We start from the raw sequence: 11,781 nt of genomic DNA on the forward strand, positions 1-11,781 counted from the left end.
AGATGGGATATATATATATGAATATTTTCTTTTTTTCTTTTTAGCTTTTCTTAATTTTTTTTTGACTTTTTTCATTTTTCAACTTTTTTCAATTTTCGACTTTTTTCATATTTTGACTTCTTTCACTTTTGCTTCGTGTGACCTCTTTATTCACTTCTATTGTCACACTGTCCTTTTTCTTCATCTAAATAGTTGGGATATTTATATTGTTAATTTTTTTTTTCTTTTTGACTTTTTTCATTTTTTTGACTTCTTTCATTTTCTTGACTTTTTTCATTTTTTGACTTCTTTGTCACAATAGATGTCTTCATCATTCTCGTTACAATAATGTAACTTGTTAGTACTTGGGACTTGGCTTGTGTTAAAGTGATGTAGATTTGTTTAAATTGAGGTTTGAAGTCTTGAATGACTTGAGTTTAGGTAACTTGATTGAACGTTTAACAGTTCTTTAGAGTAAATTGTCTTTGAGTAGTGACCACCAGATCTTTTTAGATCAATAAGGTTAAGAATAAGATTGTTTGATAAACGATAAAAATAAAAGGGAACTTTCTTGATTTGTGATAACTCGGGTATCAGATCAGAAAGAATAAGTAAAAATAAAAAGAAAAGAAAAGGTAATTGTGACCCAATAAGAAAAGATTGCTTTTTAATCGCAAGAGGATTTGATTTATTGAATTTATTGGATTGGATTGGATTGGATAATGTTATTTTGTTTAAAAATATTCATCTTATTTATATAAAAATTGGCGTGGCTTATTGTTTGTGTTGTTTGACATCTATGTCGAACGACATCAATGTCGCTGGACATCAAAATTATTCTTGTGATCAGCATTGTTCTCTTGATCTAAAATTTCATCATTTGTGCTACAATATCTTTCAATACAAAAAACATGACAAAAATAAAACAATGACCACAATGGAAAACATCTAAAATGGTGACTGTGAGATTCGAACTCACGCCTCTTGCGAGACCGCAACTTGAGTGCGGCGCCTTAGACCAACTCGGCCAAATCACCTTCTTGGATTGATATGTGCTATGTTTGTCAGAACCGCCTCTTTTTTCCAAATGAACACACTGCACCCAAACCCTATATTCTAAATTATTATACATCGGGTATTTTAACAGTGGAACATCGTGTAAAATAATACGAAATTGAATTTTCAGAATAGAGATGTAATTTTTGTACCAAAAAAAAGCTAGAAAAAAGTATATACTATATCTGTAAAGATATATATATGTTTACACTCTGCATACTGAATAAAATGAAATTGTATTTCTTGTAAAATTTTTTTTGTCTCTTTTGTACTACATGAATCCATGGCAACTTTCAAATTGGAAAAATGAAAAATTTTCAAAACCAGTGTATGATTTTTTAATTTCAACAAAGGCCAATAAAGTATATCTATTGGATTGTAAGCTCGGACATATAACTATTTGAGTTGCGACGTTCTCTTATCAAGCATACTGAATTTGCTATACTGCAAAAAAAGAAAAAAGAAAAGTATGCTTAGTTTATGTACCCAAAAAAAAAGATAAAAAAAATTGTTTGTTTACACTGAAAAGATAAAGAACAACATTTCTTAAGTTGCGAAAGGGAACATAGGCTCAATGATTTTATCCAACGAAGAGTAAAATTAATTGATTACAATTGGAACAACAGAATATATCATAGGAAGTAATAAATGCAAATGTTAAATAAGAGATAAAATAAAAATGAACAAGGAAAAAAGAAAAAAAAAAAGAAATACAATTTTCCTTTTTTTGACCACAAGGAAAATAACTTCTACCACAGATGATAAGGCAATGTTTAAACGACTAAAGCTAAGCAGAAAATAAGGAGGAATGGGTTTGGTAGTCATTTTTATTTTTAACTGCAAAAAGAAACAATAATTATTAACATCAAACGAATTTACATGTTTTGAGATTCCTTATAGCAGAGACTATAAAAAAGAGCTATTGTTAAAGAAATAAAATAGTGCATCTTAAGAGATTTAGAAAAAAAAAAAAAATAATGTTGAAATTAGAGAATTGCAATGTCGGAATTACTTGCATGTGAAAAAAAGCAATGTTGGAATTACTTGCATGTGAAAAAAAGCAATGTTGGAATTACTTGCATGTTAAAAAAAAAGAATGTTAAAAATGACATTTCAAACGAATACCTACTTTTACAAATTGCCTTAAGTTGAACAAAGCCTACATACAGGATCCTTGTTTTATTCATAGAGTATACAAAGATTTACTTTGGGTTTTAGAAATTGCACTGAAATTGGAAATATTTTTTTTCAACCAAGAAAAAAAAATCTAACTGAGATGTCAATTAGAAATGTGTTAATTCATTTACCTTTGCTTGCTAATTTCAATTTCTTATTCAATGTATCTATGCTAATTTATGTGCTTTTTGTCCCAATTTTAAGAATATCATCACTTTGTCTTTTTTCCTTTTTTTTTTTTTTTTTTTGTAAAGTAGTGCAGTTAAGTAAGCCAATCAATATAGTACTGAATATGACGGGAAAAGATTCAAATCTTTCAACGGAAAAGTTGAATTGATTTTACTCGATGAAAAATGTATTATTATTTAGTCGCAATTGTATGATGTCGTAATATAGCAACATCAATTGAAATTTGTTAAAGATTCTTATTCTTTGATTTTGGAGTTGTATATAAGGAGTTCATAAAGCGACATATCAGGTGCTTAAAAACTGTTATTGTATTCATACAAAAAAATAAGTACTCATGAATAAATTTAATATCATTGATTTACAGTAAAACCATATCTCTATAAATAAATATGAGACTTCTGCAATAATTACCTTTGATCTGTTGTTCATATCGGTATTTTAAGAATCACATCGGGACCTGTTTTTAAGAACGGTACATCAATGTAATCCTATTTGATAAATATTGTTAAATCAATAAACAACTCACATCATCATTGATTGATTCGTCAAGAAGACAACATGTCATATTTATCCATTATCTTTCCTGAATCTTCCCATTCTCTTTGTATCATTATTTTAACCGATGAATAGAAATAGCGGTAAAAATTTACATATTCAAAAAGTATAAATAACATCAATTGTTGTTGTAAATCAAACAGTATATAATTAGTAACGCAAGTTCTTTATTGTATTTATAATGTATTCTTCAAGCCCATACAAATTCCATTGTTACTGCGCCCAATGCTCTGGAGGAGAAGCAGGCAAGTACCAATTTGTTACGCAATGGACTCTTGCTCGCCATAGAAAGAAAGAAGCTGTTAAAGGTTTGTTACTTACATTAAGATAGTTTTTTTGCTAACGTATCATATAAACAGGTGAATCAGAAATAATTCCAGAAGTTAACACCAATAATGAAGTGATTCCGTCAAGTGAAAATGATTCTGAGAATAATGGTGATGAAGACTTTTCTAATTGGCAAGTCATTGAAAATGATGAAGATGATGCCTCTAGTTGTATAGATGTTGTCGAATTCAATGTGCCCAAAGGTAAAAACCTTCTAGAATTGTTTTAATAAAATATAAAATACTTACTTTGTCAAACGTTTAGTTAAACTTGAAGGATTCCAAAGTGATGTTGTTGCTTTCATAGCAATTTTCTTGACGTATTTCCAGCTGTTTTTCATTTCTGAATATGCTGCGGAAATAGTAATGAAATTTGCTAATGATCTTGTTGTCCTCTTACATTACGAACCAATCTTCCCTACCAAGTTGGACACTCTTCGAAATGCTGTTGGAATTGACTATACCTACAAAGGTATGTTTCGCCTTGTTGTCTGTCCTGAATGCCATACCCTGTACCAGCCTGAAGAAGTACACTGTGATTCGAAGTGCACCTTTTCTGAATTTCGCATCACATGTAATGCCCCACTCTTCAAGCCTGCTACGATTGGTGCAAGCAAAATGTACGCCAACAAGGTCTCTGCATTCAATTCCATCAAGTATGCCTTGACTGTGATGTTCTCTCGACCAAGCTTTGAATCAGCAGTAGAAGCATGGCGCTATCGTACTCGTCATAACAACACCATGTATGATATCTATGATGGTCAACTTTGGAATGAATTCAAAGATAGAGATGGTAATTTATTTACCAGTCAAGCTAGATCTCTTCTTTTTACGTTGAATGTCGATTGGTTTCAGTCATCCAAAAGAAACGTGTACTCTGTTGGTGCTATCTACTTGACAATAAATAACCTTCCAAGATCCATCAGATACAAAAAAGAAAATATCATCTTGGTTTGCGTTATTCCTGGTCCCAAAGAACCCAAGGACACACAAATCAACAACTATCTACAAGTTTTGGTAAATGATCTGAAGGAACTTTACTACGATGACTTCTTTACCTGTACGGCTGAATCTCCTAACGTGCCTGTCCCAGTTCGTGCTGCTTTGTTCTTGATTGCTTGTGATATTCCTGCTAGCCGAAAGGTTAGTGGGTTTACTTCATTCAATGCCACTGTACCTTGTAACAAGTGCTCAACAGCATTTCCTGCTCGTTATAATACTCATTTTCAACGTGATTTTTCTTTTGGTCTTGAAGATATTGATGCTTGGTCACTTCGTACCAATATTGAAAACCGTTATCATGCAAAAAATTGGAAAGAAGCAACCACCAAGAGAAAAAGAGCCGACTTGGAACAGAAGTTTGGTACTCGGTTCTCTGCCTTACATGATTTGGAATATCTTGATCTTGTTCGTTGTACTGCCATTGATCCTATGCATGGTCTTTTCCTTGGAACAGCAAAGAAAATGGTTAAAATATGGCGTACAACTATTTGTGACCTTACCCATGAATTATACCTGACTGATGCTGACTTGAAAGAAATGCAAAAAGAAGCAAATGATATTATATTGCCAGCACAATACACGCCAATCAATCAGAAAATTGCCAGCGATTTATCTGACTTAAAGGCTGATGAATGGAGAACCTGGTGTCTTGCTCTTTCTCCTCTTTTGCTCAAGTCTCGTCTTCCAGTCCGTCATAAAGAAAACTGGGCAAAGTTTGTACAGGCCTGTCATATCGTATGTCGTCCATGCATTACCCAAAATGAAGCCACGATAGCACACAAGCTATTCCATGAGTTTGTCCTTGGTGTTGCTGAATTGTATGGTCCAGAAATGGTTACTCCAAATATGCATCTTCATCTACATTTGAAGGACTCCATCCAAGACTTTGGTCCAATCTATGCATTTTGGTTGTATGGCTTTGAAAGACTTAATGGTGACATTAAGAAGATGACGGTAAACTACAAAACAGCATTCGAAGTTACATACATGAAGAAGTTCCTTTCTGTTGTACACTATGGTGACTACATCCGTAACTTACCACAAGGAATTAAACAGAATCCAGTGATGATGTCTTCCTTTGTCTATTTGTCACCAACGCCTTCTGATTCCCTTGTTGCTTCATCTGTTTCAACCAGCTTTGATTTCAGCTTATTTGTCAGTGCTCCTCTACGTTTGAATGATACCTTCACTGGTGCTGAAATTCTACCTCCTGATACACAAGCTTCTGCTAGACACAAAGTTAGTGTTAATAGATTGACTCAAGCCCATTATGGTTACCTTCTTACCTTTTACAGACTTGTATATACTGATCGAACATTCGCAAGTGCGCTTATTCCAGAAGACCACGATGACTTGTCTACAATGGTACTTCCCGATATTTCTGTTTTCGCTGAAATCGAAATTCTTGGGCAAACGTATCGATCAAAAGCATCGCGTACTACTCGTGGTTGCTATATTGAAGTCGCTTGTAATCCTACTATTCCTGGAAAAGAGGCTGAGATGCGAATTGGTGAAGTTCAGTATTATTTTAGCCATCAGCTTCAAATGAAGAAAACTATAATTCCAAATGGTCGGGTCTTTGCCCCAAATGCTTTTGATGAACACCTCTTTGCTTTTGTACGTTGGTATAACGCTCCTCTTCATCCTTTTCGAGGATTTGAATGTCTTGGTGCCGCGTACTACCACAACTCTTTTCGACCAGCTGGTTCAGACTGTATTCTTCCAGTATCGCGTATCTTTACTTGTGTTGCTATGAAGCAAGGTTATCCTGATAATCATGTTGTCTTTTTACCTCTCCCAAGAAAAACCATTGGTTTGTAAAAAGTAAAAAAAATAAAAAAATAAAGTAAAATAAAAAAAGTAAAAGTAAAAAAAAAATTTAAAATTTAAAAAATCCAAACACCGCATTTCTTTTTATTTTTTTTTGTTCATTTTATAATTTTTTTTAAAACTGGAAGTCGTCTTCATCCAACTGCATTTCAGAATCAAAAGCCCAAGCGATACTCTCTTCAGTTATATTTTCTTTTCTGACGAAGTCAGGAACAGGCAGCGAACATTCTCTTCGAATGCGAGGAAGAGACTGAATGTTGCTGGTTCCAGTCCTTTGTCTCTTGGCCCTGTCACTTGCTATCTGATCATCCAACAGCTTGAAGAATTCAGTGCACTAAATATTGGATAATGAGCTGATTGCGCTTAAAAAGATATTAATTAAACTTACTGCTGGTGATCTGTACTTTGGTACACGAATTTCAAAATAATCAATGGTTTTTGTACACAAGACAGACATGCGTTCCTTTTCGGTAAAAGGAGTTGTTCTATCTGGATTTTGCTTCAGAAGAACTTCCTCTACCTTATCCATTGTATCGCTATTATACATGTCTTCTTCTTCAGACATGTACTGCTGTTGAAGCAAGTACTCGCAGTTCGGATAGTTGTTGTAAACGCCTTGATCCTTGTGCTGCTCATACATTGCTTTCCGTGTTTTGATTTTCTAAAAAAAAAATCAATTATAAAATAGCAATAGCCTTTATTGTCCTTACGTTGTTTTTTCGAGTCGTTTTAGCAGCCTTTCTTTTCTTTACGAACTCGTCGACAACACCAACCTCCTCTCCAGCCATACCAGCTTTCTTGGTATAATACTGCCTTTCAAGGTATTTCCGCAAATCGCGGCCATTGGTATGCTTGTACGCATAATGGCTATTGACATACTCTTGCAACAGCTTAAGTACTTTTTGATTCTCAACAGACTTTAGAGGCTTGCTGAGATCGTACTTAGATGACGGAGGTAAATCATTGTAATGATTCCTCACAGCATCCTAAAATTAAAGAAAAAAAAAGTAATTATTACACTTGTTTAAATTTAAATTATTAATAACCTTACCTTAATCGCTGTTGCAATTGGTTTTGCACTTTTGCTGGATTCTTGTTCAAGCTCGCTGTAGGCTTCTTTGACCTTGGCAAATGCCACTTGCAAGGCACGCTTTTCTTCCTGCTCTTTTCTTAACATCTCCTTCAAAGTGTCAATTTCCTTTCTCATATCCAGATAAATGGAGAAGGAAAGAGAAGCTTCATCACGTCCAACATCTTCAGCTTCACGCATTCGCTTCTGGACATTGGTCATAGGGGGGTAACCAGGTCTAGGATAGGCAAAGCTATCAAGAATACCATCCCTTGACACAAACTCAGGAACAACAGCACGGGAAGGAAGAGCAATTGGCTGCCCAGCAGAGTTAGAGCCACGAGCATTGACAGGAGCAGGGTTGAATTCGATAATACGGTCAGACATAATGTTATAAGGTACTTTGAAGAAAAAGTAAAGAAACTTAACATTGAAGTTGAACACACCTTAAATACTATTGCGTTCAATTGTAAACTCAGTTCTATACAAATCAAAAAATCTATAAAAGGATTGATGTCTCAGATCAATCTTTTCTTTTCTTTCTTTCTTTTTTTTGATTTATTATCCCAGGTAAGTTGTTCTTTTTTTTTTAAAAATTTTTTTTTTCTAATGTACTTTATTAAAAATTCATAGGTATACTTATGGCTATTATACAGTAGCGGACAAAACTGGTGCACAAAAATTAAAATCAGCATTGCATCTCCGCTATATATCTGCGACATTTGTGGCATATACCATCTGAAAGGCAGTCTAAAATATGCATTATGCTAGGTAAACCGGAACTGTGCCGGACATCCTTCAGGAATAAGGTCATTTTTAGTGATTTTTTGAATATTTCAATTTTCGCCAAAAATGTAGTACTTGTCTAGCCTTCTTTCAAATCTACCCATTTCTTTCTAGTTTGCTGTAAAATTTTATAATACACTAGTGCATTCCAATAGCTTTTAAAAAATATATAAACCCTTGCCTAATTTGTATCTCTCTATGAATTTCACTTCTTATTTTTACCCTATCCATTTTAACAAAGTACCAGCACTCTATGCCCAAAAAAGTCAGCAACGATAAAAGAGAAGCTGTGAAATCTGGAATACGCTCAGGTCGTACGACAATGGATATTTCTAGAACAACAGGAGTCTCTAAATGGACGATCAACAGGATAAGAAAGGAAGAAAAGAACATCAAGGCTCGTAACCGTGGTGGTCGACCGGTCGTAGTTAAAAAAATAACTAATGCAATCATCCGTCTAAAGTTTCGACAAGGACTCTTACGCACAGCTTCTGATGCTCAGCTCTTTTTGAGGTCCTTAGGATACAGTATTAGCAAACGGTCGGTCAGAAGGCTTCTTAGAAAGATAGGCTTCAAGTCTGGAATTAAGAAGTACAAGCCTTTCATCAGCTATACAAACCAGAAAAAGCGATTGAAGTGGTGTCGCGACAAAGCATCATGGACTGTGGAGGACTGGAAGTCTGTGATCTTCAGCGATGAGACCAAAATCAATGTTTGGGGTGCCGATGGTATACGCTACTATTGGAAGCAAGTCGATCAACCTTGGCGATCCTTTCATGTTAATCAAACAATGAAGCATGGCGGCGGATCTGTTAGCTTTGGGGCTGTATTACATCTCGAGGACCAGGATATGCTTATCGAGTATATGATGGCACAATGAATTCAAAATTATGCACCCATATTTTGTCTACTACGTATCAAGAAAGCCTAGCATATTATGGTTTGAAAAATTGTGATGTTTTGTTTCAACATGACAATGACCCAAAGCACAAGTCAAGGCATACCACTAACTGGTTATCTGATAATGGGATATCGGTATTAAAAGATTGGCCGCCACAAAGTCCCGATCTAAATCCTATTGAATATGTTTGGCGACAGTTAAAGTCAAAGCTGTCTCAATACGATACCACACCAAGAAGCATGGACGATCTCTGGAAAAGAATCGATAAAGATTGGAACTCTTTTACTGAAAGTGATATGCAGCCATACTATGAAAGCATGCCAAAACGAATTGCTGCTGTTATCAAAAGACGAGGCAATTATACGAACTTTTAGGTTTTAATCACTTTTATGGTTTTTTTTAAAAATATCTATTCTTATAAATAAAGGCTTGGTTCTCCCTCATTTTTGGCAATGCAATGATTAAACTTTGCACAATTTGCAACATTTAGTACGCCTTCCATCTGATATAGTTTCATAGATATTGCAACTGTAATGAGCAAGTAATGGTAGCTTATAGCTGAAAAAAAGTTTTGTGCACCAGTTTTGTCCGCTACTGTAAGTTCTTGAGTCCTTTCTGTATCTGTTTATGTGGTACGTAAGTTTCTAAATTTTCATTGTCTTCATTAACATTCAAATTTAGTTTACTAAGCTTGATTCTGAAGCTGTTTGAACTCCTTGGTATCGTCTTCTAGTTTTTAAAGAGGTTTAAGGTAAGAAAGTCGGGTATATCATGTTTCACTGTAATTAATCTTTTATTTTATTCAGTTTCAATTCTACTTTCCTACTGCCTAGTCCACTGCCTTCATCTTTCTTTTGCTTCAGATCTCTTTTGATGCTGCTTCATTGTATTTGTTTGTTTTGCCTGTTTTGTCTGCTATATTGTATTGTTTGCTGCTTCCGAGGTCTAGGTAAGTGCAATTTTGAAAAAAAAAATTTTGGTATCTACCGTTTAAAGGTGTTGTTTCATTATTCCCATCGATCCCTTGTTCCTTTTCCCGCCTTTTTGTATCATTTTTAATAAACAAATGAACCAATAATATATAATCAATATGACGATAAAGCCCCAAAATAAACGAATAAAACTAAATTTTTAACCAATAATACCGTATTTTAAGCCTATTTTATTTCCTACTATAAACCATCCAGAGTTATATATAATCATAATAAGCCAATAAGAAAGTATTGCGAAAAGGCAATAAGCCAGTAAAGAAGTAATATTCAAGAGAAATAGACGTATAAGGAAGTATTACTAAAGGCAATAAACCAATAAAGGAGTAGTATCAAAGAAAAACGCAAGCATGTAAGGTCCAATAGAAAGGTGTTATGTTTGTGTATCATCGTAGAAAGAACAATGAAGCGGCGCGTCACCAAAAGTAACACGGTATTCCACATACATATCTTAACATTTAGAGCAAAATACACGAAGTATATATTTTATGAAATTTGTAAATATATTGACGTAAACTCGAAATATCTGATTATATTCTGCCAAATATATTGTTCTATATATAGCAATTATGTGCAGTGGAAACACCGATGGGTCCGGGAGAAGATGACCGGAATAGACTAGAGTATGGACCGGAAGGTTATTTGACCCTGAGTGGTGGTCGTGCTGAGACTGAAATGAAGGTGGAAGTTAAGGGTCCTAAAGAGGGTCCTTATCCTAATGCTTGATCAGTCGCTAATGAAGATGGTAATGGTGGCCTTATGTATTTTTTGAAGAATAATGGTGGTCCCATTAAATTGTAGATGTGTAACGGAGTGGCTAGCAGCCAATGAAAAGTATAAAAGGATGTTTGATTTTTATTGAATAAACGAGATACAGTCTTCTCTTTTCTTTTTATTATATTTCTTTTTTACACTTACTTTACGCCTTTAAAGTCAATACTAGTTCTCTTTTCCTGGTTACTGTTTTAAATTTCAAGCTATTCAAGGTAAAGCATAATCAGGGGAAAAGCATATATCAGGATATCAAATCTGCGTATGATTCTGTCGACCGTGCTGTGATCTGGCGTGCCACTGCAAATAATCGTTCCAATTGGATAAAGCATATCGCAAGATTGAACATTTTTTGGTTAACACATATTTATGGCTTTTGGAGAAAAATTTTAACTTTCGCTATATTGGTTATTTTTGAATTTTGAAAAAAGACTCAGGTGCGAAAAAAATAAAGAAATTGAACAGTATTTTTGTTTTTTTTGTAGGGTAAGTATTCATAAAGTTATTCTCGTTTTAAAAAAGTGTCTGTTTTTTTTCCAGATGATCTTTTTCTGGAAAGCCTGTTTCCCTCTACTGTTGAAAGACCGATGTCTTTGTTAAGGATACATAAGATTATAGTCACTTTATTTTAGTAAAAGGAATCTCATATGATCCTAAATAATATGTTGACATAACTTTGGAATCATTTATAACATTATTCCCAGCACAGATCAATAAAAGACTTTGATTAGATTTTTATATTAGGCTTTATTCATATTAACTTCACACAGTCAAATGATGGCGTGGTTGTAATATAGTTTATTGATGATATGAGCATGTTGAATAAGGAATGACAATTACTTACCGGATCATCATTAAGTCACGCAAACATTTATCCTAACTGAGATATTATTATTAGCCATAATATCCAATCACGGAACTAGAGGATTTTATATTCATCCGTACCGTCTCCTAAATAGTCCTACATCCAGAGTTATCTGAAACCATCCCAATAGCATAATTGACAATACAAGCTAGGAACAGGCTAAACTAATAATTAGAAATAGTAATCATCTATTCTGTCGAATTGATCATTAATCTGTCCTAATTCTTATCCGTATCATGTCTATAAATACTCTCACTTTTTACATGTACAATTAATGATATATTCAA

General features: G+C 34.0%; 3 protein-coding genes and 1 non-coding gene across 4 annotated transcripts; 2 read left to right on the plus strand and 2 right to left on the minus strand.

The window, feature by feature from the left end:
* Nucleotides 1-933: 933 nt before the first annotated feature.
* RO3G_19108 lies at nt 934-1,016 on the minus strand. The gene has a single exon. It is a non-coding gene; the product is annotated as a tRNA-Leu (tRNA).
* Nucleotides 1,017-3,136: 2,120 nt separating this feature from the next.
* Nucleotides 3,137-6,104, plus strand: RO3G_09940 (uncharacterized protein; the record flags this gene model as incomplete). The annotated part of the gene is made up of 3 exons (XM_067664525.1): nt 3,137-3,263; nt 3,315-3,485; nt 3,547-6,104. The coding sequence occupies 3 exons, from the start codon at nt 3,137-3,139 to the stop codon at nt 6,102-6,104; spliced, it is 2,856 nt and encodes a 951-aa protein (XP_067520626.1).
* A 343-nt stretch (nt 6,105-6,447) lies between these two features.
* On the minus strand, nt 6,448-7,569 carry RO3G_09941 (uncharacterized protein; the record flags this gene model as incomplete). The annotated part of the gene is made up of 3 exons (XM_067664526.1): nt 6,448-6,774; nt 6,866-7,099; nt 7,165-7,569. The coding sequence occupies 3 exons, from the start codon at nt 7,567-7,569 to the stop codon at nt 6,448-6,450; spliced, it is 966 nt and encodes a 321-aa protein (XP_067520627.1).
* A 1,275-nt stretch (nt 7,570-8,844) lies between these two features.
* Nucleotides 8,845-9,243, plus strand: RO3G_09942 (uncharacterized protein; the record flags this gene model as incomplete). The annotated part of the gene is made up of 1 exon (XM_067664527.1): nt 8,845-9,243. One exon carries the CDS (start codon nt 8,845-8,847, stop codon nt 9,241-9,243), a length of 399 nt encoding a protein of 132 aa, XP_067520628.1.
* Nucleotides 9,244-11,781: the final 2,538 nt, after the last annotated feature.

Source organism: Rhizopus delemar, genomic scaffold, assembly GCF_000149305.1.
Source record: "Rhizopus delemar RA 99-880 supercont3.7 genomic scaffold, whole genome shotgun sequence".
NCBI lineage: Eukaryota > Fungi > Mucoromycota > Mucoromycetes > Mucorales > Rhizopodaceae > Rhizopus > Rhizopus delemar.